General features: G+C 40.7%; 3 protein-coding genes across 4 annotated transcripts in view; all 3 read left to right on the top strand.

The window, feature by feature from the left end:
* The window catches only part of LOC120788972 (ephrin type-A receptor 6-like), a 53,402-nt gene extending 42,162 nt beyond the window's left edge, over positions 1-11,240 (top strand). The window contains exons 10-20 of the mRNA XM_040125325.1: positions 400-562; positions 2,264-2,369; positions 4,336-4,403; positions 6,719-6,844; positions 7,739-7,924; positions 8,090-8,151; positions 8,266-8,475; positions 8,585-8,734; positions 8,892-9,085; positions 9,860-10,009; positions 10,444-11,240. Coding sequence (XP_039981259.1) covers positions 400-562; positions 2,264-2,369; positions 4,336-4,403; positions 6,719-6,844; positions 7,739-7,924; positions 8,090-8,151; positions 8,266-8,475; positions 8,585-8,734; positions 8,892-9,085; positions 9,860-10,009; positions 10,444-10,558 — 1,530 coding nt within the window. The 3' untranslated portion in view covers positions 10,559-11,240. The remainder of the gene's footprint in view (positions 1-399; positions 563-2,263; positions 2,370-4,335; positions 4,404-6,718; positions 6,845-7,738; positions 7,925-8,089; positions 8,152-8,265; positions 8,476-8,584; positions 8,735-8,891; positions 9,086-9,859; positions 10,010-10,443) is intronic.
* Positions 11,241-11,865: 625 nt separating this feature from the next.
* arl6 (ADP-ribosylation factor-like 6) lies at positions 11,866-19,151 on the top strand. 2 transcript variants are annotated; one of them, XM_040138740.1, is made up of 8 exons: positions 11,866-12,036; positions 13,037-13,190; positions 13,473-13,534; positions 13,716-13,784; positions 13,879-13,973; positions 14,286-14,415; positions 15,036-15,091; positions 16,232-19,151. In XM_040138740.1, the coding sequence occupies exons 2-8, from the start codon at positions 13,071-13,073 to the stop codon at positions 16,255-16,257; spliced, it is 558 nt and encodes a 185-aa protein (XP_039994674.1). In that variant the 5' UTR covers positions 11,866-12,036; positions 13,037-13,070; the 3' UTR covers positions 16,258-19,151. The 2 variants fall into 2 exon arrangements, with proteins under 2 accessions (XP_039994674.1, XP_039994683.1); XM_040138749.1 differs by having other exon boundaries at positions 12,030-12,143.
* Positions 19,152-21,121: 1,970 nt separating this feature from the next.
* On the top strand, positions 21,122-26,920 carry LOC120793136 (high-affinity choline transporter 1-like). The gene is made up of 9 exons (XM_040132899.1): positions 21,122-21,204; positions 22,122-22,347; positions 22,732-22,845; positions 23,339-23,494; positions 23,640-23,788; positions 24,423-24,566; positions 25,042-25,195; positions 25,900-26,117; positions 26,246-26,920. Exons 2-9 carry the CDS (start codon positions 22,164-22,166, stop codon positions 26,918-26,920), a joined length of 1,794 nt encoding a protein of 597 aa, XP_039988833.1. The 5' UTR covers positions 21,122-21,204; positions 22,122-22,163.
* The last annotated feature ends 393 nt before the right edge of the window (positions 26,921-27,313 follow it).

Raw genomic sequence — 27,313 nt, forward strand, 5'->3', positions numbered from 1 at the left:
AAGTATTTTTTGTCATACAAAATAAGGTAGCTTGAAACTTTTTTGAGAAAGTTTCTTAGACCGTGTTTATGTACCATATATGTTGATTGCTTAGTGGTAACAATGAAGCTGATGCACTGAAATGCATCACAAGTGATTTACGTACACAGAGAACATTTACTGCCCACAGAGTAATGTGCATTGTTAGGCTACAGAAACCCAAATATAAGTGCAGAGCATCCAAAATGTATTACTATCTCCGCTTTGTTCAACATTTGCTCTAATAGTTACTAGGATAGAAAAAATATGTGTTTTGTTCAAACATTGCTGTGATAATGGGTTTATGCAAAAATATTGTTTGTCTGTACTGCCAAAATATGATTTTGTTTATCATCTCTGGCAAACTGTTTGCTTATCTAGGAGCAAGAGCAGCTGAGCTACTCATCGACACGGACCAAAACCCCCAGTGTGGTGGTAACGGGCCTCAGACCCTCGACTGTCTATGTCTTCCACGTGCGCGCTCGCACTGCTGCTGGCTACACAGCTTACAGCCCCAACTTTGAGTTTGCTACCGCAGCTGAGGGTACGACTGTGGAGGACTGGCCACATGGAGGATTTTTGGCTTTGTTTGTGCTCATACTGGCTGTGTTTTAGGGAGGAACGGCACTGATATTCAGTCATTCAGTCAGCTAGATTTGTGTTGAAATCCCAGTGGATATGAAGTTTAGTTTTTAAACAATGCACAGGAGAAGAAGCGACTTTTAAAGCCAGAGATGTGGAGTCATCTGTGTTGATCAACAACCCCATAAAATCCCTGGAGACATTTTATGGTCATTCTTTGTTATGGATCAGTGAAACTCATCGGTGCTTCTTCAGACACGAGCCATTTATTTAAATGTTTATAAGTTCTGTAAGTTCCTGATTCAGGCTGTGCAACTGTGTTTATCACAGTTTTCATGCACACATAATGCTCCTATGATTCTAATCCTAAAATATGCAGGAATGCACAGCATCCTACAAAACACACACTTCTGGTGATGAATATGTAGATGTCCAACCGCTCATTCTCATACTCCCATATACCAATACTTCTGATGTAAGTCCATTTATATTCTACGACTGTGCTACTACATACTCTATGTGCCATCTCCTCTCTCCTCGTATTCAACCCATACAATGCAGACTCTCACATAGCACATAGCTTCATGTCACACACAGTGCAGTGATTTAGACCTTTTCATGTTTTCCGAGTGTTTTTCTGTTTACCTTCATTTTATAAAATCAGTTGGATAACAGAATGATTAGGGGCTCATTAAAATAAACAGCACTTTGGATAGATGACTAAATGTGTGAAATTCAGTGGATGTTACTTGAATCAAGGCTCAGTCACTGAGTTGTCAGTCCGTTCAGGGATACAGCAGGAATATTTCTCTGTCTCCTGCTACCCTCAGTTTTCATTGGAAATAAAGTTTCACCACTAAAAGTAATGGTAATATTTGCCAGACGGAGAAAAGCATAATCGAAGAGGTACAGTTATTTTTTAAACTTTACCAATGCCATGTCAAGTCAAGTTTTGAGTTGAGTCGTAAGAAGCTGTTGTCAGAACGTTCTTTTAAAAATACATATTTTTGTGGTGAAAATATTTTTAATATGTATTTTTCATTGTGTGATCACAGGCAAAAGTCCAGAATAGTTTAAAATAGCTTTTAGTTTGGTGAGTTAGAAATGGCTAGGGGAAATATCTGACTTTCCAACACAACGATTGAAAAGGAGGAAGAGTCATGGGTTTAAAAAGATTTATGTGCAACTGACTGTGCAGCCAATTTTTTTTCAGTGAATGCGATTAACTACCCAAGTCTGAATAGGAACAACTCTAACATGTCTGCCTCAGTCTTTTTTATGTGGATTATAACAATGCAGTCTGAATTAGGCTCTGAATATAGAGCAGGAGTAGAGGAATTGCGAGACGTTTAAATTTGCTTTTTATATGATTAAAATGTAGTTGCACTGTTCATAGATGTGTTATTAAGACACTGTAAAATGAGGGGATGCCGTCTGTTGCATTTTCAATAGTGATAAATATGGGGAGTGTTTAATTGAGCAACACAGAAACTGAATGATATTTTTAATCCATTCATTGTGTTCAGTAAATTGGGACAGCCTCATATCACCAAGTAGTGTGTCAGTTCTCTGGTTGGAGCTCTGTGAGAGAGTTGCTAATCTTGACAGGTACTGATTAGTCTCTCCTCTGTTTTCCCCTTCGCTGTGTTCTTACTTTCCTCAGATCCTGATATCGCTGATCAGGGTCAAGTTCTGGTGATTGTCACGGCGTCTGTAGGAGGCTTCTCCCTGTTGGTCATCCTTACCCTCTTCCTCCTCATCACTGGACGGTAAAACACCACCTGTGTCTCTTTGGTGCTGGCTTATTGTTAACACCACACGCAGACGCACACCTATGTGCTTGTCTTCTCATAATCTCCAGAGTTACGCCAGAAGTCTGTTAATGGACTCTCTCTTGCCACCAAGCATGCACTCTTATTTTCCAAATGGCTGAACCAATTTTCCGCCTAATTACACAGCATGTAATGCGTGTACCAGTAGTTTGCTCCATTCCATTACCTTTCACAGGTAAGCTCAGACTGTTGTCTTCAGTCCGCCTCTGGATCACAGGAATTTTACCATTAGTGCTATTTATTAATAAACAATAAAAACTGGCCCTGAATTGGTAAATACTTGGTCTAGATTTTTAACTGTCTTGATTTTTAGTTGTGAGACAAGCTGAAGTGATCATCTCTGTTCGCACAATTTGCAAACCTCGTGTGCTCAAAATATCTGAGCTCAGAAATGGGAACAAATTGTCTTCACAGACTAACAAGATTCAGGTGCTATCCAGAACAAAGGGGCTTACAGTGGGCCTCATGTAAGAACATTTTTCCATTTTTATCCTAAATCTCTCTTACACTAATGAGATTTGATCATTTGCATAATCAACAACGATAAATTGCTACATAAGGCTACCTGTTCCACGCAACTCATATTTAAACTCCGGATTCATTCAGATTAAGACTTTAAGTCTTTTCGCCCCTGGTGGAGAAGGGTAGATTATATCCGTACACCACTTTCAACATAAGACAAAAATTCTCAGTATGAAAAAATTGGTGACTGCGACAAATTCTCATAAGTTGCTCATACGGGGCCCTTACGAACGAATCTGTTGGTACAAGCGGCTCTTGCATGAGGTCCAATAAGATACACATTTCCGAAGACATGGCCTGAAGGTGCATGTTTATTCCAATATATAAACATATATTAAATATGTCAACAAATCTATGAATGTACTGTGGGAATGGGCTGTATTTCTTGGAAAATCTCAGATATCCACTCTGGCTGCTTTTGAATTCCGGCCCTTTTCGCCATCCATAGCATGCTTCAATCTAACATGTCACCAATCTCTATGCTCATTTTGACCTAAAACGTACCAGTACACCATCAGAGGAAATATAACTGAATAGGTGAGTCTTCATCACAGCTATCCAGAAATCTGTCAGAAAATGGTTCCCTTCCCTCCATTAAAAATTGATTCGGATGACTTATAGATATTGTTCAGCCTTCTCGTGCGCTCAGAAGGGGCAAATAGAATAATTCCGGAGCCAGAAAGATGACAGTATGTGAATGAAACTTATACCTGCTTTATCTCCAATTTCTCTTTGACTCAGGTTTTGATATAACTGGCTTATGAAATATTTTTATATAAATAAATAAGTAAAAAGCTTCAACGTTTAAGAGCCTTCTAATCCTATGATCGCAAAAGAGTAACTGCACGGTTTTTAAATTATTTTTGTTGAATACCAGTGTTTGATTGCTACTTTTGCCCCCCCCCCCATGGAGACTTAGCTTTGAAAGCCTTGAATTTGTGGGTCTGTGAATAGGATAAAAGTGGTGAAATACATAAGTCAAGAACAAAAATTGCTGTGAAAGCATGGGTTATAGGAATAAGCAGAATGGCAAGTTCAGCAGGGACATCTATGCAAGCCAAAAGATTGATGATGTGGTGTAATGGGCAGAAGCCTAATGTTACCGTGTGGAAAAAGCCTATTTAAAACAGCTTTTAGGCTGTTTCTGCTGTCAGAATAAATGCTGACTTTTCCACCTTTTGTCATGTAGGGCAGTAAGTTTGGTAGATTCCCTACTTGTTTTTTGCTGATAATGTAAACTTATTCACTGTGTTGCACACAAAGCAACACAGAGAGGGTCATTAGCAGAAAGAGAGAAGACAGCGAGGCTGAGATGTACAGGGCTGGTTTATGTGGTGATGAGGTGATTCTTACTCTTTGATAATCTGGTTAACCTGTACAGGTGTCAAGGGTACATTAAAGCCAGAATGAAGTCAGAGGAGAAGAGGAGGACTCGCTACAGTGGACACGGTAGTGTATATAATTTTTACTTAGTGTGTGTGTGTGTGTGTGTGTGTGTGTGTGTGTGTGTGTGTGTGTGTGTGTGTGTGTGTGTGTGTGTGTGTTTCAAATCCTGTTCTTGTTTCTGATTCTAGCACGGGTTTTCACACAGTTAGGATGCATGCTGCATGTTTACCACTTCCTGTCTCTGTCATGAAATTTTAATTAATAACTGTATTTATTCTAACATTTTTGATTAGTTTCTGTAAATTCAATTATTAGTCCTGTTGTGGCTCAAAGTTAAGCCCAAAGGACACATTAGAACAGAATTGCCAACTCACTGTCCTATTAGTTACATCCACATACTTGATTGATGGAATTGATTGAAGGTTTGTGGATTGTTATGGTGACTATGGATGACTAGCTGAGAGCATTAGGCTAATGCTAACACATAAAAAAAAAAGGATTCTAAACTTGCAAAATACAGCTGAAGGCTTAAAAGAGCTCAAATGGGTTCATGCATCATCTATTTAAAAGGCAGCCGATTACTATAATTATTTTTAACTCCCAAATTATTCAAAGATTCAGTATCAGTTGAGCTAAAGACAAAAAAAAAAAAAAAAAAGACATTAAACTGCAATCAGCTGTTGAAAATTCTTTTTCTCTATTATTTATTATTACTGTTTGTGTGTAAGTGTTTGTGTTTGTTCATGCTGTCTTCTATGTTTTTTCCAAAGGTGTACTGAAAATTCAGTAGAATTTTGCTGCAGTTATTTTAATCTTGCATCATCAGAATCTAGTTTTACTTATACTACATGACAAAGAATTACATCAGTCTTGCTGATAATATAAAAACAAATATGCTTTTTTTTTTTTACCCTTTTCATCAAATATTGTGAAAATTATTTGAATAGCTGTACTTCTCACCTTCCACTGTTTTTTGCTTTGTTCCTTTTTTTATGCTGTTGTGTGCTGGGGAGGCATCACCCAAGCACGGGGATGCCAGCAGTCTCAACAAACTGGTAGAGAAGTCTTGTTCTATAATAGAACTGAGCTTAGACAACCTGGAGACAGAGGTAGAAGTGTAGACTCCAAACTGGAATTCATCGCAGACGAAGACTTCAGCCCTGTACAATATGAGCTGACACAGCTATAAAGTACATTTAGTCCCCAGCTCATCTGCTCGAGGTGTACCCGGGGCCGCTTCGAGTTATCATTTATGCCGGTCACAATGCACAGTGCTCACTGCAGCGGCGTCCCCAGCCTCAGCCAGAGAGGAGGATGCTGAAGTCTGGCTGCCTGCCTGCAACGTCTCCATACACATTGCTCTGGGGCAGTGTATTAGCTCTTTCTCTCTCTTTTCTAGTCTTTTTCTCTATCCTTTAACAAAATAACAAACAAAACCTTAAAGTACAACAGAAGCAAGAACACCACCAGCCACATACTGTAGTTGAATCTAGAATTAACTTCTCTGGCACAGTCTCAACAAAAATGGAAAGTTATGTGCTTCAGTATAACAGAATTTACAGCAGGGCTATAGAGTAATGGGAAAATGTTTGGTTTTGAATAAATTAAACACTGTGGTTGACACAGAAAAAACACAGAAAAAATGCGGTAGAAATATAAAACACGTTGTGGAGCAAACCCTTATTTTCTACATAAGTCAAAGGTCATATGTAGGAAAAGCTTTTTTAAATGTGGTATCCCAGAGTTGAACAATGCCAGTTCAATTTGAGGCCAAGTTACAGAACTTTAACACTCTGATGTTCCTGATCACATTGTACTGTACTGTATAGGTGATTATGTTATCACAGTTTTTCAAGAACTTTTATACATTGTACAAAGCACATCACTTTTTTTTTCCCTGGGCAGAATCTGATCTGTATTTATGTGTGTGCTCTGTACATATTTTGAAATACTTTTTAACACATCAGTGCCAGTATTTCCATCTGTAAATTAAAAATCTGATCCAACTCTTCTGCGAATAGCAAACGGTGCATCTGTACTATGTGTCTTTGTGTCTGTAAGTCTAATAATACTGTATAAAGAGTCAACGACGCCATCCCTGCATACATGCTGTACATTTGTAGATGTTCTTAAGGAAAGCATCTGTAAATCTAACAGTAACATATGTAAAGATACTCTGTTTGTTGTGTGTATGAGTTGTGTATCAATGATAAGAATATGCTGTGTCTTGGATTTACTCCAATTTTGTGATTCCATGCTATGATTAAATCTCATTAATATGGTGCAGTGCAGCTGTGTGGAGATTGTCAAAGTGTTATGTTCTACTCCAAAATATCATGTAAAATATCATGCTGTATGTTTTGCTTCTTGTCTTCCAGTCCCCTTTTCTGGGATAAAGACCTATGTGGATCCAGATACATATGAAGACCCCACTCAGGCTGTGGAGGAATTTGCCAAAGAGATAAACCCCTCGTACATATGCATTGAAAGGGTGATTGGAGCAGGTAAAACCAGTACCAATCAATGATAATAAAGTGATTGAGGGATTTGTTATTAGATAGAAGAGGTTATTTTGCACATGCCATTATCTTACTCTGGGTATTTTTTTTCCTAAATGGATATTACACTGGCATTTGTAAAAATGTCCCAGTGACAGTTGACTAGCACCTGTGACAGAGAAATGGTCACATTTTATATTGAGTAACAATTTTATTTAAAAGAAATGTTAAACCCCATAAAGTTCTACTTTTAAATTATTACAGCCTCTTAGAAGCTGATTTTAAAGTAATTTATTATGTTGTACCATAAAGGAGCAGAGCCACTGCTGCTGACTATGAATAATAATGTTTAATGGTTCATTTAATTGAACAGATTGTCTCAGCCCATGAGCAATAATGAAGGTGGCTCCTATTTGTCTGGTTTTTGTAACATGGGCTCCATCTGGTGGAGGCAGTGGGCAATGATCAATTTTAAATTACAGGTCAAGTACAGAACAACGTAATGTCATCCGCATCCATTTTTATTATGCCTCTGCGCTGGTGACAGCCGTGCCTGGAGGCATTATGTTTTCTGGCTTGTCCGTCCGTCCGTCCGTCCATCCCATTCCCGTGAAGCCAATATCTCAGAAACGCCTTGAGGGAATTTTTCAAATTTGACACTGCCGTCCACTTGGATTCGAGGACTTGGGTGGTCAGAGGTCAAAGATCAAGGTCATGTGACTTCACAAAGCACGTTTTTGGCCATAATTCAAAAACTAATCATGATAAAATACATGAACTACCTTTTATTAACTTCCTCCAAAGTCTTCAATATTTGTTTCAGAATGTGTAACATTAACTTAAGTAAGTTGTATGATATGCAAGAATTCAGGCCTGCACGTGCGAACTGTGTTTTTGCAGGAGAATTTGGAGAAGTCTGTAGTGGACATTTGCGTATACCTGGAAGGATGGGCATTGCTGTGGCCATAAAGACACTTAAAGGTGGCTATATGGAACAACAGAGGCGAGACTTTTTGCGTGAGGCCTCAATCATGGGACAGTTCAACAACCCCAACATCATCAGGCTGGAGGGAGTAGTCACAAACAGTAAGCTCCTTTATATGTCTGTGTGTGTGTGTGTGTGTGTGTGTGTGTGTGTGCGTGTGTGTGTTTGCATCTTCTCTTTAGCATCCATTGTATTTTGTGAAATTCTTTACTTCAGTCTCTTTTCTCTGTGAGTCCCTCAAATCATGTACTTTACCTTTAACTCAGGTAGACCAGTAATGATAGTGGTGGAGTACATGGAAAATGGAGCGCTTGACTCTTTCCTCCGGGTGAGAAGAATACATGCTCTCAGATGTACGCTTTTTTTTTTTTTTTTTTTTCCTGAGGAGACATTGTCTTCTTTACACCATATCTGTCCTCTCTCTTTCTCACAACCACTCCAGACACGTGATGGTCAGTTCACAGTGCTCCAGCTGGTTGGCATGCTGCGTGGCATAGCAGTTGGCATGACCTACCTCTCAGATATGGGTTATGTTCACAGAGACCTAGCAGCTCGCAACATCTTGGTGGATGAAAACTTGGTGTGTAAGGTGTCCGATTTTGGCATGTCCAGGGTCCTTGAAGATGACACTGAAGCAGCCTACACTGCTACCGTGAGTGTGGATCTCACAGTTCGTGCAGGATGTTATAATCTGAGAGTTACGGTGGTAAATTCTGAATGCCTCCTTAACAAGCTTATTCTGTGATGCTGTTCTGTGACAGGGAGGAAAGATACCAATACGCTGGACAGCACCAGAGGCTATTGCTTATGGAAAGTTTTCCTCAGCTAGCGACGTATGGAGCTACGGCATTGTCATGTGGGAAGTGATGTCGTATGGCGAGAGGCCCTACTGGGAGATGTCCAATCATGATGTAAGCTGCCGATCACATTAAAACTCCATAAAAGTTGAAGCTTGGTGAACACAACATTATTATTTTTATCTTTTATGAGGAGAATAACTATTGAAAACCGGAGCAGGAATTGTTTCTGCTTTAGATACAACATGATGTTTACTGATGTCCATCTCAGGTCATTTTATCAATTGAGGAGGGCTACCGTCTACCAGCACCTATGGGCTGCCCTGTGACGCTGCACCAGTTGATGCTGCACTGCTGGCAGAAGGAGTCTAGCCAGCGCCCACAATTCAACAACGTGCTCTCTTTCCTTGATAAACTCATAATCAATCCCAGTAGTCTTCTGACTTTGGTGAATGATGTTCAGAGGTAAGTACCAATTCACACAGACGCTGTGCAATTTTACACGTTTCAGCCCACTAACTACAATTTGTATAAACGTGACAATACAGTCTACTGTTTTATAAAGCATACTGAACGATTTTATTGTTTTCCCTCCTCCCAGGCTGTGAGGTTAGGGTATGAAAATCATCTTGCACAGATTTAAAAACTTGTTTGAGATACTGTAGATGAGCCACCATGATGAATATTTAATTTTTGTCAGTTATCACAGCATAGCAAAGCAGTTGTTAGTAGAGTCTGTTTGGTGAACATTTGTTGGTGCATTCAGGTGCGTACGGAAAGCTCCAACATTCAGGGTTTGAGTGCCGTCTGCCTAATAGTATTGCATAATGTTTTTGTGGTATATTATTGGAATATCAAACCCAAAGGACAAATCTGGCAATCTTGAAAAGGATGATATGAGTTTGGTACTGTTAAGTGTTTTAAGTGAATCTAAGTGCTAGAGTAGAAAGTTTTCCACAAGTACTTATCACATTATCCAGCAACATTAATTTAGTTTTGTCAGAAAGTGGATTTTCATACCAGATTCCATGAACTGAAACTGAAACGTCTAATTTGAAGATAGAAGGTTACAGGATATGTTGGGAAATGGTTATTAGTAATGTAGAGAATACATGGTTTGCAGCTCATGGAATTAAATATGCGAAAACCTGGGAAAATCCTGTTAAAATATCATACATCTTCTGTAGAGGATATATGATTATGCCTGTGCTATGGTTAACTTTGTGTTTGTCATCCTAGCTTCCCTGACTCCCCAGAGGACATGCCAGACTACCCTCTTTTCATCTCTATCGGTGACTGGCTTGACTCCATCAAAATGAGCCAGTATAAGAACAACTTCCTTGCAGCAGGATACACAACACTGGATTCCATTTCAACCATGAGTGTAGAGTGAGTGAAGCCAAATTATGCAGAGTGCAGCTGCAGTGTGAAAATGCACACTTATAGGAAACAATGTAGCATCAAAAGAACAGAGGAAGGATGGTATTGTAATAAGATTAATTTCACCATTATGCCTCGTCCAAAATATATATGTACAGTTTGTGTGTATCATGTAAGCTTCTTTCAAATTTTTGTTCTATTTTTGGTGGAGATGCTGCTGTTTCTGTAATATTATATGTGTGTCCTGGATTAAAACTGTATCATCATGAAGCTGCAAATGTCTTTCCAAGTCGCAGAATTTTCTGCACATAGTACACATATATTATATTTATTATCAACATTTCTAAGTTTGCTTGTTGCAGCTTAAAGTGATGTTTTGTCGGGTCTGCTAGTCTCATCAAACTATTAATTCCAAACTGTGTAAATCTTCTTCTCCCCTTCAGTGACATCAAGCGTATCGGGGTCTGTTTGATTGGTCACCAGAGGAGAATCATAAGCAGCATACAGTCTCTACGCCTGCAGCTTCACCACATCCAACAGAGTGGCTTTCAAGTGTGAGACCATTGCACAAAGACAGACTGTGTACACAGTGAGCTGGAAGCAAACCAGAGTTCCTTGGCATCGTCATTCAACTAACTGCACAAACACCAGACTCTTAGGTGTAGCAGGTACCACATGCTGCTCAAGTGAAAGCTGTCCGCCAATAGACCACATGTGGTCTAGTTAATACACACTCATCATCTTACGGATCATTATCAATACAGCCTCCACAACAACCAACCTCTGTCAGCGTTGGCCAAATGCGGTCTCTTTATTATCTCAGCAAATACTAGCATTCACTTGAATTTAGGACTTTTTTTCTCTAGTGTCTATTCAAGTGTTCACCAATACCTCTTCTTTTTCCAAATGACAATCCAAGGGTTTCTATTGACTTTGAATGGTCTCAAGTCTGTTACCTCATGACCAGTGAAGATGTGGCTAGAATATACTGGTATGGTGTAACATATGGTACAATGTGTGATTTTAATAGAAACCTTTCCAGCTGGTGTATTAATCAATTCACCAGAAATAAAGATTGACAGATTGATAAATACAATCATGTTTTATGAACTGAAGACAGCTGAATGTCAAAAGATTTTCTAGAAATGTATGTTCTATCCTCATGATAATGCAGTATGTCTTGTACAAAAAGTCTTGTGAAAGTTGTATGTTTTATTCAGTATGTTTGTTCCTTAATAAACAACCCTATTTTAATACCTCGTTTTCTCTCAGACTTTAACAGCCCCAGGCACAAACAACTATCTCTCATGCTCATTAACGCCGGTATCCATGGATGCGCGCACTCTCTCCCTCAAGCACACACATGCTCCATAACGGTGTCCTCTTAATTGTCACTCAAGAGACGGACATGTTTTCTGGACATGAAGTGTTGTCAGGTAAGCTGTCAAACAGGTCCTTATGGAAGGTTTTAGATGAAAGGTAAACGGGCTTAAAGAGCCGAAGACGATAGCAAAATATGTCTTTGGCTCAGGGTACAATGATCTTAAAAAGAACAAATAATGATCTATAATTGTTATATAATGTTCTGAAAGCCCATATTTACAAAGTAGTTACATTATGTTAAGAAAAAAGAGAACTTCCTTAACTTCAATACTGATTATCCTAACAAGCACTACAGATGCCTGTGTTTACTTGGTGATTCAGTTATTTGTACAGAGTTGGCAATTGATCAGTTGTGTACAATCACATTACCTTTGCGGGACCACATTGTCAGATTGGACGCAGCCTTTTTTTGACCTGCAGGTGGCAGTCCTGAGTCAGCTCAGTGGTCTCCCAGCAACACTGTAAATAACTCGGTGCTTTTTTTTTTTTTTTTTTCCCCTGTGGGCTAGAGCGCGTGAGAGTGGAGGAGAAATGGATGAATGAATGAATGAAAGAAATAAACAAACACTGGTTTGATCCTGATTAATTAATGCACTAGCTAAAGGGAACGTCAAGTGCATCGTGGAAGCAAGATCCCAAAGGGCAAATTACAGGTAAAGTCCAGGTCTACAAAACTGTGTGGGAAAGGATAACGCAAGCTAACGTTAGCGATATCGTCACCAGCTAGCGCGCTAGCGTTAACTGTAACGCTAACACTAAAGTAAGGTCTCAAACATGTTTCCTTCATCGTATCTCATGTTTGTGGCTGTCATGTAAAAACTGACAACGTAAACGTGCCGCAGAGGAACTGCCTAACGTTGGATACTGCCTATGTAAATTTAGCAAGTTGAAGTAATTAGTGTCCAAATGTTAGCTAAGGCTAACTAGCAACATTAACGACAAGAGATTAACTAAATAGCAGTTAGCGAATGTTAATTACGTTACAACCTGGTAAGCACGTTAGCTTAAGCTAACGGTTAGCGAACAGAATTCTTCGATATAATGGTACTCGCTAATAGCTGCAGGGAGCCATTGCTCTGTAGCTAATAAACACATAGGTCTCATCTTAACGTTAACATTTAACTCGTTGAAATGTCATCCAGGAGAGGCTGGATGTTGATGCGAACTTGTCGAGTCTTTGCCTAGACTGTAGTTGACTCTTGTCAAGTCAGGGGAAAAAAAAGATGCATACATATAGCAACAACAATGGACGTGACATACTGTACAGCATCTCTATACAAGCCAAACCGTTTCTGAAAGTTGTAAAGGAGGAAAGAAGTGGTGCAGGGTATGGAAGAGTACAGGGAGTGCTGAAAAAAATTATTAAATGTGCAATTTAAGAAGTTATATACATACAGTAGGTGGTTATATGCAGTATGTGCATGTATACACGTCTATGTACAGTATATGGAGCCTGCTTGTATTTCTTCATGTCTGATAACCATTGCAGGTGATTAAACAAACAGGTGGTAACATATCTTTTACCTTTAGAAATAATTTCAATATAGGTCTTGATGTTGTGACTCTCCAGGACACCCGGAATGCCCTGTTTAATCTATGAGATGTGGTGTTACGTTCTAAATGTTACATTTTTTTATGGTCTCTTTCATGAAGATCAGACATACAGCTGATGGTTGCTGGCTAGCCAATGGGGCTTTTTGACAAGTTGGTAGGATGGCTGGGGTTGAAGAAGGAGGTGAATGTGCTGTGTCTCGGCCTGGACAACAGTGGAAAAACCACCATCATCAACCAACTCAAGCCGTCCAATGTAAGCTTGCCTCTTTCTGACATAACTAATGTGAGAAATTTTATTCACTCACACAGCCGCACATGTGACATTCATGCACCTTCCAAATTAATTAGTGATTACATGAATTTGAATTTCTGCACATCCCTACTCCATATCACTGCTCTTGCTTTTCGTGTAATTATGCTGTGTACATTTTACCATATTTACAGTATGGTTAACTACAAAAGAATTTAATATATGTTGCTAATGTGTGCTCCCACTTTAAGCTGCTGTTGAGAATACAGTGCATTTGTCTTTCAGGCCCAGACACAAGACATCGTCCCAACCATTGGCTTCAGCATAGAGAAGTTCAAGACATCCAGGTAGCTGTTCATCATATTACAACAACTCTTTGGGCATTAAAAAAAATCATTGTACAATTAACGTCGTGTCACATTTTCCATTTTTCCTTTTCCAGTTGTATATGTCTGTTGCAAATTCATATTGTATATTTTGCCATAAGTCTGACATATTTTTCTCTTCTCTCCTCTTCTCTTCTTGCAGTCTTTCCTTCACAGTGTTTGACATGTCTGGTCAAGGCAGATACAGAAACCTCTGGGAGCATTACTACAAGTTAGTTTACTGATGGTACAAAAACGCTAATCTTCTTTGCCATTTATGCTGTTGATATGTATATTAATATCTGTAATCTCTTTGTTCTCCCCAGGGAAGGTCAGGCTATCATATTTGTCATTGATAGTGCAGACAAACTGAGGATGGTTGTGGCCAAAGAAGAACTGGACACATTACTAAATCATCCCGGTAAGTTCATTTGCATTTCACAAAATTCTTGATCTTGTGCTTGCATTGGTATGATCCCTGCTCAGTTCCCTGGTTTATCTCATTCTTGGGCAATTTTAAGCAGCACAGTAGGTAAAGATTGGTTTCTACTCTTTTCTGATAATAAGTATACATTTTGTTTCACCGAATAAAACTAATTTTATAAAGGCTTTTAAATGGTTTTTGGTTTTTTTTCCCAGGTAGTTTTTGTTTCAAAACATTGTTTGTCGTTACTTGAAATGAATGACATCACTAATTAATGACACTAAAACTTTCCTCTCTGTCTCACTACAGATATTAAACACAAGAGGATCCCCATTCTGTTCTTTGCTAACAAGATGGATGTCAGGGATGCTCTGTCATCAGTCAAGGTCTCACAGCTGCTCTGTTTGGAGAACATCAAAGACAAATCCTGGCACATCTGGTATGAACATACATGCACATTTATGTGCTTACTTATTATGCCTGCGTTCCAGTGCCATCGAAAAAGCATGTATCACTGTTAAATTGTAGTCTACTGTGAAATCATTAACTCTAGCGTGTCAGTACACAGAATCTGCTGGTCTGGTGTGACAGTATGATTTATCCCTTTATACCTGCTCTTTTGGTGTCAACAAGCGTAGCTGATTAGTCTAAACAACCAGGGTGTGACAGTGACTATGCTGACTTCAGAGAGTACTAATTGGTCCGTTATTGTAAACTATTAGTTCTATTTAGGTTATACCATTTATATCTAGTCCATTTATATGATACCCTGCACCTAATTTCAGAAAAGAGAATATCCCTTTCTAATTGTGGTGTAGACTTGCTGGATAAGAGTTAAATGATACAGTATTTACTATAGCTTAGGGACCCAACTGGCACCAACAAAATATTTATTTGCATTTACTGTAGCTGGTGGATATGAAAAGAATGTAATACAGAACAAATATGTGAGTTTACTGTAACATAGAGGTGATTATAATTAGAATTTTGACTCTTTCTTTTAAAGTAAATATAGCAGGATATGGTAAGTTCTTAATGTATATTGGTGATATGTTTCAGTGCCACAGATGCTCTGAAAGGAGAAGGTTTACAGGAGGGAGTCGACTGGTTACAAGGTATGATGAGAGTTCACATGAAGGAAAGTGAGTGTGCGAGTGTAAGGCTATATTCACAGACACTTGCCCCGCGTCAAAACAGCACAAGGGGCAACATCAGTGGGGGCGTGTTGTTTCATGTACCTTTGAGACAATGCAGTCAAACCAGAGCAGTCCAGTTCAAGGAACGGATTTATGTGTTTAAAAGATCATTAGACACGAATAACACCGCGCAGTGGTTTGCTATACTCACAGCTGGGACTTTACAACTAGAATGTATGGAACTGCATTATCTTTCATTGTGATGAGCTTGAGGTAAATCACAGAGATGTGGCGACATAACGATGCACTCGCCAGTTGGACAGTTTCAATGAATATTTTAGGTCGAATAGCAAGGGTCTTTGTAAACATGAAACTGTATCGGGTTTTTACTGGGTTTTGATGTATCTGTATTTGCACTACTAGGTAATAAAAATGAAGTGTAGGGTGCTCCAATACATCGACAACATTTTCTTTTTTCTTTTTTTTTATTGTGTTGAACGCTCTCATTCAAATCCCTCCATAGATCAAATTATGCAGTGAGTACTGGGTGTTTTGTAAGTGTTGTGTTATTTACTGTGTTGCTGTGTAGCTGTAGAAGATTGTAAAAACTTCCCCGGTTTTACCTCACCATATTTACCATGTCATTGTGACTTGTAAGTCTTAAATTAGCTGAGCGAGCTACTGGGTTGTACCAAACTCAAAGTCTGTGTAAAGCTCCTGGAACTCTTCCCATATCCAGCTCCATCGCCTGCAGTATTGTGATCTGCCATTGCATCTACTGAATCATGTGTGCCCCAGTAAGGCTGGTGCTGATATCTGATATAAAATTCTTAAAGCAACCCTACAAGTGAAGTCTATCCCGTGAGTATCAAAAGCTCAAGTGTTAAGGCTGGAAAGGTTGCTTTGAAGGGCTTTATATCTCACTCTGTTACAGAGGATCACAGTACTAGTTAGTTAGGATTCACAGCATTTACGATGTTGATCCATATGCTCAGTATGCTTGTTCCTGCCATTATGACAGACAATTGTACATAAATGACACAGGTTTTATTGGGGGTTTTTCTTTGGTAACTTGCTCTTTATTGTGCTGATTAACTGTATTCTTCCTGTTTTTTCCAGATCAAATCAAAACAATGAGAACATGAGGGCCTGAGTAGGGACAAACCGGAGGAAACAGCATCCGTGGAAATCTGTAATGAAAGATGTGTTGACCGTGTGGTCAGAGGTACAATGGGATACTAATGTTTTTTGATAAGGTATTTAGATGGTTCTTGGATACGTGTGGTTCAATAGAAAAATGAGTACATAATTTGATTCTCTGGTACCAGTAAAAACAGTAAAAATGCATCCACCAACAGTGCTAATTCAGTGAGAAACGTAGGGCAAATTCCTATTTTCCATACAGTCTTTTTGAGTTTGAAATGATCAATACAGGTGTTCAAAGGAACAAAATTAATTGGGAAAAAGAGTACTTTCACTTACTGTACATTATCCCTCCCATTTTTCAATATCTTTGTGTACCAGGGATCATGATCAACTATAGCTGCTCTTAAACAGGTCATTGTGTCTGGTGCTGTCTTTCCTTTAAGGAGCATGAACACCTGAGATGTCTTGTAGAAAAGACACATTGTCGGTTGCTGTGTTATAATGCATGTTTTAGCCTTTACACTAAACCCCTCGTCTGACAAATGGCATGTGCCAGCGTCCCTGAAGGACAACAAGTGTTACAGCTGGTTGATTCAGAATGGCACTACATAATACCAATAATGTAAACTGAACGTCCTATCCCCCTTTTCCACTGGCTCACAATTACCTATATTTGCTATGGTTTAGCCTAGGTGTGATATGATCATATTCATTTCCACTGCACCTTTACAGAAGGGAATAAATGCTCTGATCTACAGTTTTATGGCCACTGCTTGACAGGCGGTGACAGTCTTTACGTGTCTCAAGCCTCCGTGCATCAGACATTATTCTAAAAAACTTTTGGCAGTAATGGGAAGTACATACGATCTGTATGTAATGGGCTAAAACATTGAAAAAGGCCTCTAAGAAATTGTTTCCACCTCTAAAATATGCCAAATACTCTTTTTTTCCCCCCCTTTTTTTCCTCATCTCAGGGCTCTGTAGATACACTACACAGTTAAGTTAAGTATCATTTACATCTTCAGCAGAGGCAAAAATCTCTGGTATTTGTTTGACTGCTACCAAAAATTTTCATACATTCCAGTTCACATCGCCTTTCTCAAACTTGTATACAGGGCCATCTCACTGTCACATTAAAAAACAACAGTTACTATGTCTTTACTGCAGCTTATCCTTCATGCAGCTCTGCTCATATTTGGTTAACATTGCTCTTTTTTTTTAGTAGCTTTGAAAATATATTTAGCATATTTAAGATTATAACTGTAACCAAATGCATGTTTTCTAGGACCCAGTAGATTCTGTTGTACATATTGTTACTTGTGGCTAAGTGAATATAATTTAAAGTTAACTTAACTGTAACAAGTGATAAAATGATTGTCATAAATTAATATCGAGTTAGCTTGCGTGTAAAGTTTGTTTAAAACTCTTTACGAAGCTAATTTTTCAGGTAGTGTTTCATCTTTGCCTTATTTCATTGCTCAAAGGAAAAACTGTATTCAAACAAAACACTTTTTAGAATTTACTCATGGTACATTCAATTATTCAAAGGCAGACAAAAAAAAAGAAAACATCCACTCAGTCTCCACAAAGTTTAGATTGCTAGCCTTTGCTACTCTTCTTTACTCTCTGACTGAAAGTCTGCGCTAAGATTGTAGAGATCACACTTGTGTGGTTGTTTCTTTTTTTGTCTGATGGTGTTTGCCAAGCTCCATCACCTCAACCAAGCTTTATGGCAAATAAGAGGTGTTTCAGTGTTTTTGAGTAGTTTCAAGGCAAACGGAATAGACTGACAAAAAATTTGTGATAAAATCATTAAAATAATAGTTGTTTATTTTATATATTCTATGGTATCTTGTTCAAAAATGTCTCATCTGTAAACCCTATTTTTAATACTACAGATGTCACAAATTGCAGAAAGCACAACTCGTAACACTCCAAAAATGTATGTTTCCCTCTCTAACACTTGACAGTGAGCTGAACATACTTTAGACAGAAAATATCAGGGTAAGGTTACTGATCGGAGTTCAAAGAGTCCAGTTCACTTTCAGGACTGTATGATACAGCTATATACAGGAGATCTAGCATCTTTGATTGAAAGTCATGTCTTAATTTGAAAAAGATTTTGTTCATGGTTTCAAATCTTAACTGTAGAATGTATTACAAGAGTGCGTGGGGTGTAGAGGACAACACGATTCCTACCAGTTTTGTGAATTTAGTTCTGTAGGTAGGGAATGACTGAAATGTCAGGTCATGTTTATGGTTAGTCAGGCCATTTCAACAGATTTACCCGCCAGAGAAAATTTCACAGATACATTTCACGTAGAGAGTTAAAAACAAAACCTTCACATCATCAGGTTCTTGATTATTTTAGCTTAAACAAAAGATGAAAATTCTGCTTTTGTTCCTGTCAGGCGGTTTTAAGAGTTTTGTTCACCCTGAAAGTTATAGACCAGGCAGTGTTTCCACTGCAAGGAGACATTTACAGTGAAAACTGGTCCTTGTTACTTTTAGCACACTCATACCAGACACTGTCTTTTATTACTACCACTGGGGGACACCCAAGTCCAAAATATTCAAATCCTACTCATAGTGGCTGGAAGGACACCACAGTGGGTTTGTACTATATTGTCCATTTCTAACTGGAGGACATCTCAGAGTGGTGATTTACTGTGAGATGATTGGTCAACTTTCCAGACAGCTCAATTCATATTTTCGAAAACAAGGGAAGGGTCCTTGTGAGATCACGTGTCATATCCTCCGGACATCTATTTCGAAGCAACGACCCTCTGAGCACAAGTTCACTTTAGCTTCATAGAAGTCATAGAGTCTTCTCTCAAACTGTACCATCAGATGAGTTATATGTATGTTGTTTATTACACTGTATGTGTTAATTTTCAGAATAAATGCAGTGGAAAACAAATATTGTGTCATGTTTTGCTAACTTATGGCACAATTACGGCTTGCTTCAGGCGTCTCATGTTATCTGTGGGAAAACCATCCTCTCTCTCTCTCTTCCTGTGCGTGTGTGTCACACACACTCCTGCCGCAAACATCTTGAGCGCTGCCAGCAACAGCTGCTCATTAAACCTCGAGTCCTTGGGCCCCTGAACAATTTCATTTGGTTAAATATAAACACTCGTCTCATACAGGATACGAGGATTTCTGTGATCATTCTATGCAGCTCGCAGTCCATTTTGTAAACTCTGTGTTGTGTGAAATCTATACGCTGATATGATGTAGCGGTGAAGGACCGCGCATGTGGCATCGAGGACACAAAGACTCCGGGGCTCAGGGGCCAGTGTCGGGGTCACGCGCAAGCCGTCTGTTTTGAGACACGTCGTGAGCGACGTTTCCAGCCGTCAGCCGGATATATCCTCGCTCTGGACGTCGGTATTACACGCAATCACTTGACGGGCGTCGAGCAGAATCGCGCTCGAGTCGGCCTCATCCCGATTGCTTAGTCTTTAGTTGAACACATCGGTCAAAACCACCGAACGGTTTCCGTCTCACGGGGTCTTCATCGGGCAGAACGGTAAAATCAGAGCGGCTACATCCGGTGCTCTTTATAGAATAAAACATCAGAAACAAATATTGTTTCACCACGCACTGAAATGACGGGGCACATGCGGGGGAATCGGCTATCACGCATATCAAAAATATGAATATACCCGCACAGACTTTTCCTGGCGATGTAAACTTTTGAAATAGAAAAACCAGGGACAAACGCGGCGCGTTGGCCTCTGTGCGCGGTGCCGAGACGCCTCTGCTGCCTCGCCGAAAGGGGGCGCAGTTAAGAAAATGAACCTCAACTGGGCCCAATTCATCTCCATACGGCGGCGTGCGCGTCTGTGCGTGTGGTTTTACTCGCTGAGTGTGTGTGTGTGTGTGTGTGTGTGTGCGTGCGTGCGTGCGTGCGTGCGCGCCAGCGTGTTGGTTTTTTTTTTTCCTTTCTCTTTTAAGTCAGACGGTATCATTAAAACTCTGCGCTGCTCTTCGCGGTCCATCCTAATTGGGTGCCTGCCAGTTTTGACAAGAGGGGGCCCAGATTAAACGACTTCAGGCGGCCGAGGCCATTAAGCAGCCGGGGCTCGTTGATATATATGTATATCGTGAGGGGAAAGTGGCAGGTACCGCAGACTGAGATAGTGGCTCAGAGGTGGGGGGGTGGGGGGGCATTTTTACTCGACGAATTCTTATATGTTAGGCCGCAGGAAGGGGGGCGGACCGTTCCTGCTCAAGAAGGTAAATTAAGAAATTAAGCCCGAGATAGGTCGAGTTGCTGTAAAATGTAAAAAAAAAAAAAAACTACTCGGTTTTCTCCTGTGCAATGCAAAAGTGGGCACCAGGACGGTTTCCCATCTTCCTCGTAGCGGTGATGCTGAGGCAAAACGCCGGCTGGGGAGAGGGTGGCTGCGGATCAAGGGGCCACGTGAAGTATGGCTGCGCGGTGAGGCGGCTGAGGGAGCGGGAGCCACGTGTAGCCTAGAAACTCTTGCACGAAATGTCGATCGTTCAATGTGTACAAGAGCAACGTTGATGGTTGAAATGCGTGTCGTGCCATTCCGTGATTCAGTGGTTTGAAGAGAAAAAAAAGAAAACAAGACAAAAAAAAAGTGAGACGCCCACCCATCCCGGTTATTGAGTGAAGGCATCTCCCCCACCCCCTCCTCCGGTCACATCAGCCCGCTCCCGCTGACGTGTTTCCATGCGAGGTGCTCGTTAATGGGGACGTTTTGGTTCCTCTGACGCGCGTCTCGGTCCTCTGACGGCGCCTGCCCCCTTTATAAGCCCCGGGACGTCGCCCGGGAGACCTCCACCGACGTCTCATCTGGCTGCTCCTCGCGCTGCGGAGGGCGCAGGAGGCTCGTCCAAGACCCTCTCAACTCTTCTGCTCACTGTTTTCCGCCTCAGGTGCGCCGCAGCACATGACTCTAGAAATTCCCGAGGTAAGTTCTGCATCTGTTTTTGTTGTTGTTGTCTGTTTGTTTTTTAAAGTTTTTGTAAATGGTTTAGGGACGTTTATCAAATGGCATTTCAGTGGATGATATCTTGTTCATTTTAGCTTGACCAAAGCGGAGATCCGTAGGGGACAGTTCCTGTATCATTCATTATACATATATATATTTATACATATATAGATGTTAAAATATAGGGAGGTTATATGGTCGTGACTCCTGTGAGTATCTTGAACTTTGCTCGCATGTGTCCGGATGGAAGGAAAAGAGGAGAGACCGAAAAAGACAGGACAGGTTTGACCAAAGAGCCACAGTCAAATAGAAACAGAAGTAGACGACCAATTGTAATCCTTTTTTTTTAAACCAATTCTAAAAGGTTTGTCGGGTTCAATTTTATTTATCAAGGGGATTATTTGACACCACCGAGGTAATGTGTGGCACTTCGATTGTGTTTCTTTGTCCAAAGGAAGAGAAAAAGAAACTGCAAAATCGAGCTCCTAGATTTCTTATCAATACATTTTCATCTTAGATCAAAGATCGCCACAAATGACCTGTACCAAGTTTTTTTTTTTTTTTGTTTTTTTGGTTTGGGTTTTTTTTTTTTTTTGTTTTTTTTTTTTTTGTTTGTTTAGTTTTTTGTAGAAAAGGCACTGCTCTCAGAACCCCCTTACCTCCAAGCTTTGTTTAGTATTTCCAAGAGAAAAGAAAATATTTCTGTTGGGCTATTCTGAATTTTTTTTTTTTTTTTTTCCAGCTTGTGCGTTTATTTGACAGCAGCCTAACAGGGTCAAAAAATGTTGGCACCTATCACTTAATGGTCCACCTGTCCAAATGCAGGCAGTGAAATGCCCAAATAATCATACTTGCGATGCTCTCGTGTCGCCTCCTTCTCCCTGCGGGCCAAGCAGGTCTCCGCGCCTTCCCGTTCCTAGCGGAGGACCGGTGCGACCATGACCATCCATGTGGAGGGGCTTGTGGCCATAGCGGTCTTCTATCTGCTGATCCTGGTCGTGGGCATCTGGGCGGCATGGAAGAACAAGCACTCTGGGGAGGCGGAGGGCACCGACCGCAGCGAGACCATCATGGTCGGCGGGAGAGACATTGGATTATTTGTCGGGGGATTCACCATGACAGGTGGAGTTTGTTTTTTCTCAAGCAAAAACTCTGGGCTTTCAGGAGCTGTAGGACCGCTTTAGAGGTGGCTTTATAATTACATAGACATGTTTTAAGGAGATTCTTTTTTTCTCTCTCTCTCTCATTTTAACGTGTGAACAATCTGTAAAATAAGATCATTCATAATTCCTCATTTTTTTCAGGATGTTTTTCTTTAGAAATATGTACCAAGAATTTGAAGGACCATATCTCCAACAGCTTTAAGACAATGTCTTTGTTTCAAAATTGTCTTTCACTGGCATCAAAGTGAATTATGGAAGAAAAAAAATTATAAGAATAAGTGTCATCATTGAATCGAATATTCTCTTGTGGGTTTTTTTTTTTGTGTGTGTGTGCAAATTGCAGCAACCTGGGTTGGAGGAGGATACATCAACGGCACAGCTGAGTATGTGTATCTGCCGGATTTTGGCTTGGCTTGGGCACAGGCTCCCTTTGGATATGCCCTCAGTCTGGTCGTGGGTGAGTGGCGCTTAACGCGTGTCTCATGTTTAAAGCAAATGTAAAAATACAGATGTAGGTTTCCTTTCAGTAGGTGCATAGCCAGGGTTTTTTTCCGGGTGCCATTAACACTCGGACACACCTCCACACATTAATACTGACTTACTGACTACTTATCCCTGATCAAAATGATGTGTGTGCGTTCCTCTGTTCATCCTTTTGAGGAGGTTAACTTTAACCCTGGACAGAAGAATCCTTGTGAATCTTGTAACTCCTGTTTGTTCAAGTATATATTCTTTTTTTGTGGTTTTGTAAATTTCACCCAATCTTTTGTAAAGAAACTGTTCAAGATCCAATTATAAATATATATAAATGTAGACTTGGGGACTACAAAAGGCCGTTGGAGTCCAGATTTCGAGCCCCCCTCTGAGTCAGGGTCTTTGGATGGCTGGTGACTCACGTCCACGTCACCATGACAACTCAGTCGGTATTCTGTGCCCACTCTTCGTCCCAGGTGGTCTTTTTTTCGCCAAGCCCATGCGCTCGCGAGGTTACGTAACCATGTTGGACCCGTTCCAGCAGCTGTATGGGAAACGCATGGGTGGCCTCCTCTTCATACCTGCACTCATGGGCGAGATCTTCTGGTCCGCCGCCATCTTATCGGCCCTCGGTGAGTTGGTATTTCTGTCTTCAACAAAGATGAGAGGTTGCTGGAGGTAATGAAATCCAAGTTCGCTTGAGTGTTTGTTCTTATCTGACGTTTCGTATGTTGCATTGTCCATAACATCCGTCCTTCTGTGTGTTCGTGACCTCAGGTGCTACTCTGAGTGTCATCGTGGACATCAATATTAAGATGTCAGTGGTGATCTCAGCACTCATTGCAATCTTTTACACCCTGGTCGGAGGACTGTACTCTGTAGCCTACACTGACGTCGTGCAGCTCTTCTGTATCTTCGTGGGCCTGGTAGGTCCATGTTGAGCCGAAGTGAAACGTAGATAATGGCAGCTACCGCCTTTGAGTGTTTTTCGTTTGTTTTTTGTCACAAAGAGATGCACTTTAAACTTGAGTTCAAATATGCGGAAATCGCTTAAAGAATTATGGAAAGAAATGGGCAGAAAGGCAGAGACACGGAATGAGACTGCAAAGATTTCTTTGTGGCAAACAACAAATAAGGTGGAATTCTTCATTTTATGCATATATACTAATCTATAAAAGCTCTTTATGTAAATATTTATTCCAAACATACTGTATCGGCTATAACACTTTGAATCTGAATTTTCAGAAAACTGCACTGCACAGGGTAAATTACTGTATACAACATACTGCGTTTTAACTTTGATTTTCGTTTCTGTATGTATATATGCACATACAGTACTTGTATCTTTTATACTTATCTATATCCTGTGCCTATCAGCCTCTCTGGTCTTCTTATTGTGCTACTTTGATGCTAGATTTTGCTCCCGGGATCATTAAAGTTCAATTTTACATTATCTTAATAGCACGAGTGCCAGAATGGACAGTTGCCATTAAGCACGTTTGTGTGTCTGTAAGTTTGTGTTTGTAACTGTTGGCTGTACTTGTTTCGGGCCATCCACAGTGGATCAGCGTCCCCTTCGCTTTGACCAACCCTGCAGTCTCGGACATCACTGTTACAGCTGTGAAGCAGGTGTATCAGTCGCCCTGGAAAGGCACCATCCGCAAGAGCGACACCTGGGTCTGGATCGACAACTTTTGCCTCCTGGTGCAGTAACAACAAGTTATTCATCTCTCACTTTATCAGAATTTAGCCTGTTTCCCCAACTGGAAAAAGCTCTAAAATTGATTATATTGGTGAAGCAAATGCCACATGTTTTGCATTTCTCTTTTTACCCTTTGTAGACAAGTACTACAAATTAATCAGTTGCATAAATAATCTACAGATCGCAATAATAATGGTTTGTTGCAGCTATAAAATACTACAGCCACTGACAACTGCTGTTAAGGTGCACAAATTGCTTGTAACGTAGACAAGTAGATAAATAATAGTTAAATAATTTAGTTGAACCTCATGAAAAGGAGTTTGATGCTAACATTTTAACAACGGGTTTTCTTGGGGAGCTTTTCCTTATCGGAATCGAGGGTCTAAGGGTAAAGGGCGTTGTATACGGTACAGATTGTAAAAGTCTTTTGAGGCACATTCTACTAATGCTATTAATTGGTCTGTAACTGTGCTACAGATGCTTGGAGGAATACCCTGGCAGGTGTATTTCCAGAGAGTCCTGTCTGCCTCCTCGGCTACCTACGCCCAGGTCCTCTCCTTCCTGGCTGCTTTCGGGTGCCTCATCATGGCTGTGCCCTCCGTTCTCATCGGAGCCATCGGGGCCTCCACAGGTTAGAGAGCTCCCACATGAGCTTGCATATGCAACATTCTGTGTGTGTGTGTGTGTGTGTGTGTGTGTGTGTGTGTGTGTGTGTGTGTGTGTGTATCTGTAATGGGGGGAAGGCTCTGGATGGGTCCACGTTGCCCTTAGATCTGAGATAGCCTGGTAAATAGCAGCTGGTTCACCTCATCCATAATGAAGCAGCAATCCATTTAATAACCACGCTGCTTGTGTAAATATTACATTAGAGGGAGGCAAGGGACCAAATTAGAGGTTTGATCTCCAGATTTTTAGGCATCAAGTTCCTCGGTGAACAAGTGAATGCAAAGTAGTCTTATTAATTTGAGCCCCAGACTTCGGCAAATCAGGTATAATGAGCCAAAATTTGAGAAAACAAAGTAACTAAACGGACAAAAATAATGTTCCAGTGTTAAAATATTTCATTTTCTATTTTCTGTGCATGCCTGTTGCATTTTTAAAATTGTAATGCACGAATTTCATACTGTATATTAAGTAAGCTATAAGTTAATTTTTTTATTATATTTCATTGTGTATTTCACTGAATGTTTAAAAGGAGAATGACTTAAATTTCTGAGAAATTTGGAAAAGTAAGGTTTCTCTGGAGGTCATGTGGTAATTTATTTACAATACATGTATACTGTGTATACTGGATGTTGTCTTTTTCATTGCTTGTTAAATCTTTCCCTTGCTCAGACTGGAACCAGACATCTTATGGTGTCATTCCTCCCAGAGAAAAGGACCAGGCAGACATGATTCTGCCCATTGTGCTCCAACACCTTTGCCCCCCATTCGTCTCTTTTTTCGGCCTGGGTGCAGTGTCTGCAGCTGTCATGTCCTCTGCAGACTCTTCCATCCTTTCTGCAAGCTCCATGTTTGCGAGGAACATCTACCAGCTCGCCTTTAGACAGTCTGTGAGTATACGTGTGTTTCTGTTCAGGATACCAAAGTCATCGAATATTTTTCTGGGGTTTATTTTTCGCTTGTTTTTGGCTGTTTTACATATGTCACAATCCCTCTCCACTCCTCTCTGTCTCCCCAGGCGTCTGATCGTGAGATCGTGTGGGTGATGCGTATTACTATCTTTGTATTCGGTGGCCTCGCCACAGTGATGGCGCTCGTAACTGGGACAGTTTATGGCCTCTGGTACCTGAGCTCAGACCTAGTTTACGTCATCATCTTCCCCCAGCTGCTCAGCGTGCTCTTTGTGAAAGGCACCAACACCTACGGCTCGGTGGCTGCCTACCTGTTTGGCATGATGCTGCGTATAGGTGGAGGTGAACCCTACCTGCAGCTGCCTCCTTTCATTTACTACCCTGGCTGGACCACTGAGCTGCGGATGCACCACATGACTGGAGAAATGGAGGAAGTTGTCATTCAGAAGTTTCCCTTCAAGACCGTCTCCATGCTCGCCTCTTTTCTGGGTAATGTTGTTTTCTCCCACCTGGCCAAGTACCTGTTTGAGAGCGGCAAGATTTCACACAAATACGACTTTCTGGACGCAGTGGTGTCCAAGCACAGTGGAGAGATTATGGATAAGACGACGCTTGTAACCCGCGGCAACAACATCGGGCTGTCGGAGATGGCGTCCGTCAAACCGCGCCTCAGCGTGACCTTGGCGGCCGCCTTCACGCGCCGTGACACTCTGCCGACGGAAACAGTGGAGGAGGAGGAGGAGGAGTCCAGCCCTGACTCCTCCCACCATGATGATGACTGACAAACTCTGGGTGTGATTAAAAAAAACAACAAAAAAAAACAAAAAAAACCGGAACCTGTGACTGAACTACCAGAGAACTGGTTACTCTGTCAGATACTCCAAAAAGAACAAGTAACAACTAAGAAACAACAAGCAAACATCCTCCTGCAGGACTACAAAGGACTACATCGCGCTCGTGGTGACTGGATAACAGCCACATGTCAGGATATAGATATATAGTGTAGCAGCTTGCTGATTGTCCAGACATGAAACTGTCTTTCTGTGAAGTACATCAAACACACACACACGCGTTCATACCGTACTTAAAGATAGTTGGGTGTCCTTTCTTGAACTGGTTTGGAGATACACTTAAAGAAAGTCTTCCGAGACTCTTAATTTGACCGATTTTATCTT

This window comes from Xiphias gladius, chromosome 1 (assembly GCF_016859285.1).
Source record: "Xiphias gladius isolate SHS-SW01 ecotype Sanya breed wild chromosome 1, ASM1685928v1, whole genome shotgun sequence".
NCBI classification, from domain to species: Eukaryota; Metazoa; Chordata; class Actinopteri; order Istiophoriformes; family Xiphiidae; genus Xiphias; species Xiphias gladius.

What these genes read in the sequence shown, in the direction of transcription:
- arl6 (XM_040138740.1), top strand. Translation starts at nt 13,071, where the DNA reads ATGGGGCTTTTTGACAAGTTGGTAGGATGGCTGGGGTTGAAGAAGGAG. An exon ending in ACCAACTCAAGCCGTCCAAT is followed by an intron (nt 13,191 to 13,472) that starts GTAAGCTTGCCT and finishes TTTGTCTTTCAG; the next exon opens with GCCCAGACACAAGACATCGT. An exon ending in GACAAATCCTGGCACATCTG is followed by an intron (nt 14,416 to 15,035) that starts GTATGAACATAC and finishes GATATGTTTCAG; the next exon opens with TGCCACAGATGCTCTGAAAG.
- LOC120793136 (XM_040132899.1), top strand. Translation starts at nt 22,164, where the DNA reads ATGACCATCCATGTGGAGGGGCTTGTGGCCATAGCGGTCTTCTATCTG. An exon ending in AGCCATCGGGGCCTCCACAG is followed by an intron (nt 25,196 to 25,899) that starts GTTAGAGAGCTC and finishes TCCCTTGCTCAG; the next exon opens with ACTGGAACCAGACATCTTAT. An exon ending in AGCTCGCCTTTAGACAGTCT is followed by an intron (nt 26,118 to 26,245) that starts GTGAGTATACGT and finishes CTGTCTCCCCAG; the next exon opens with GCGTCTGATCGTGAGATCGT.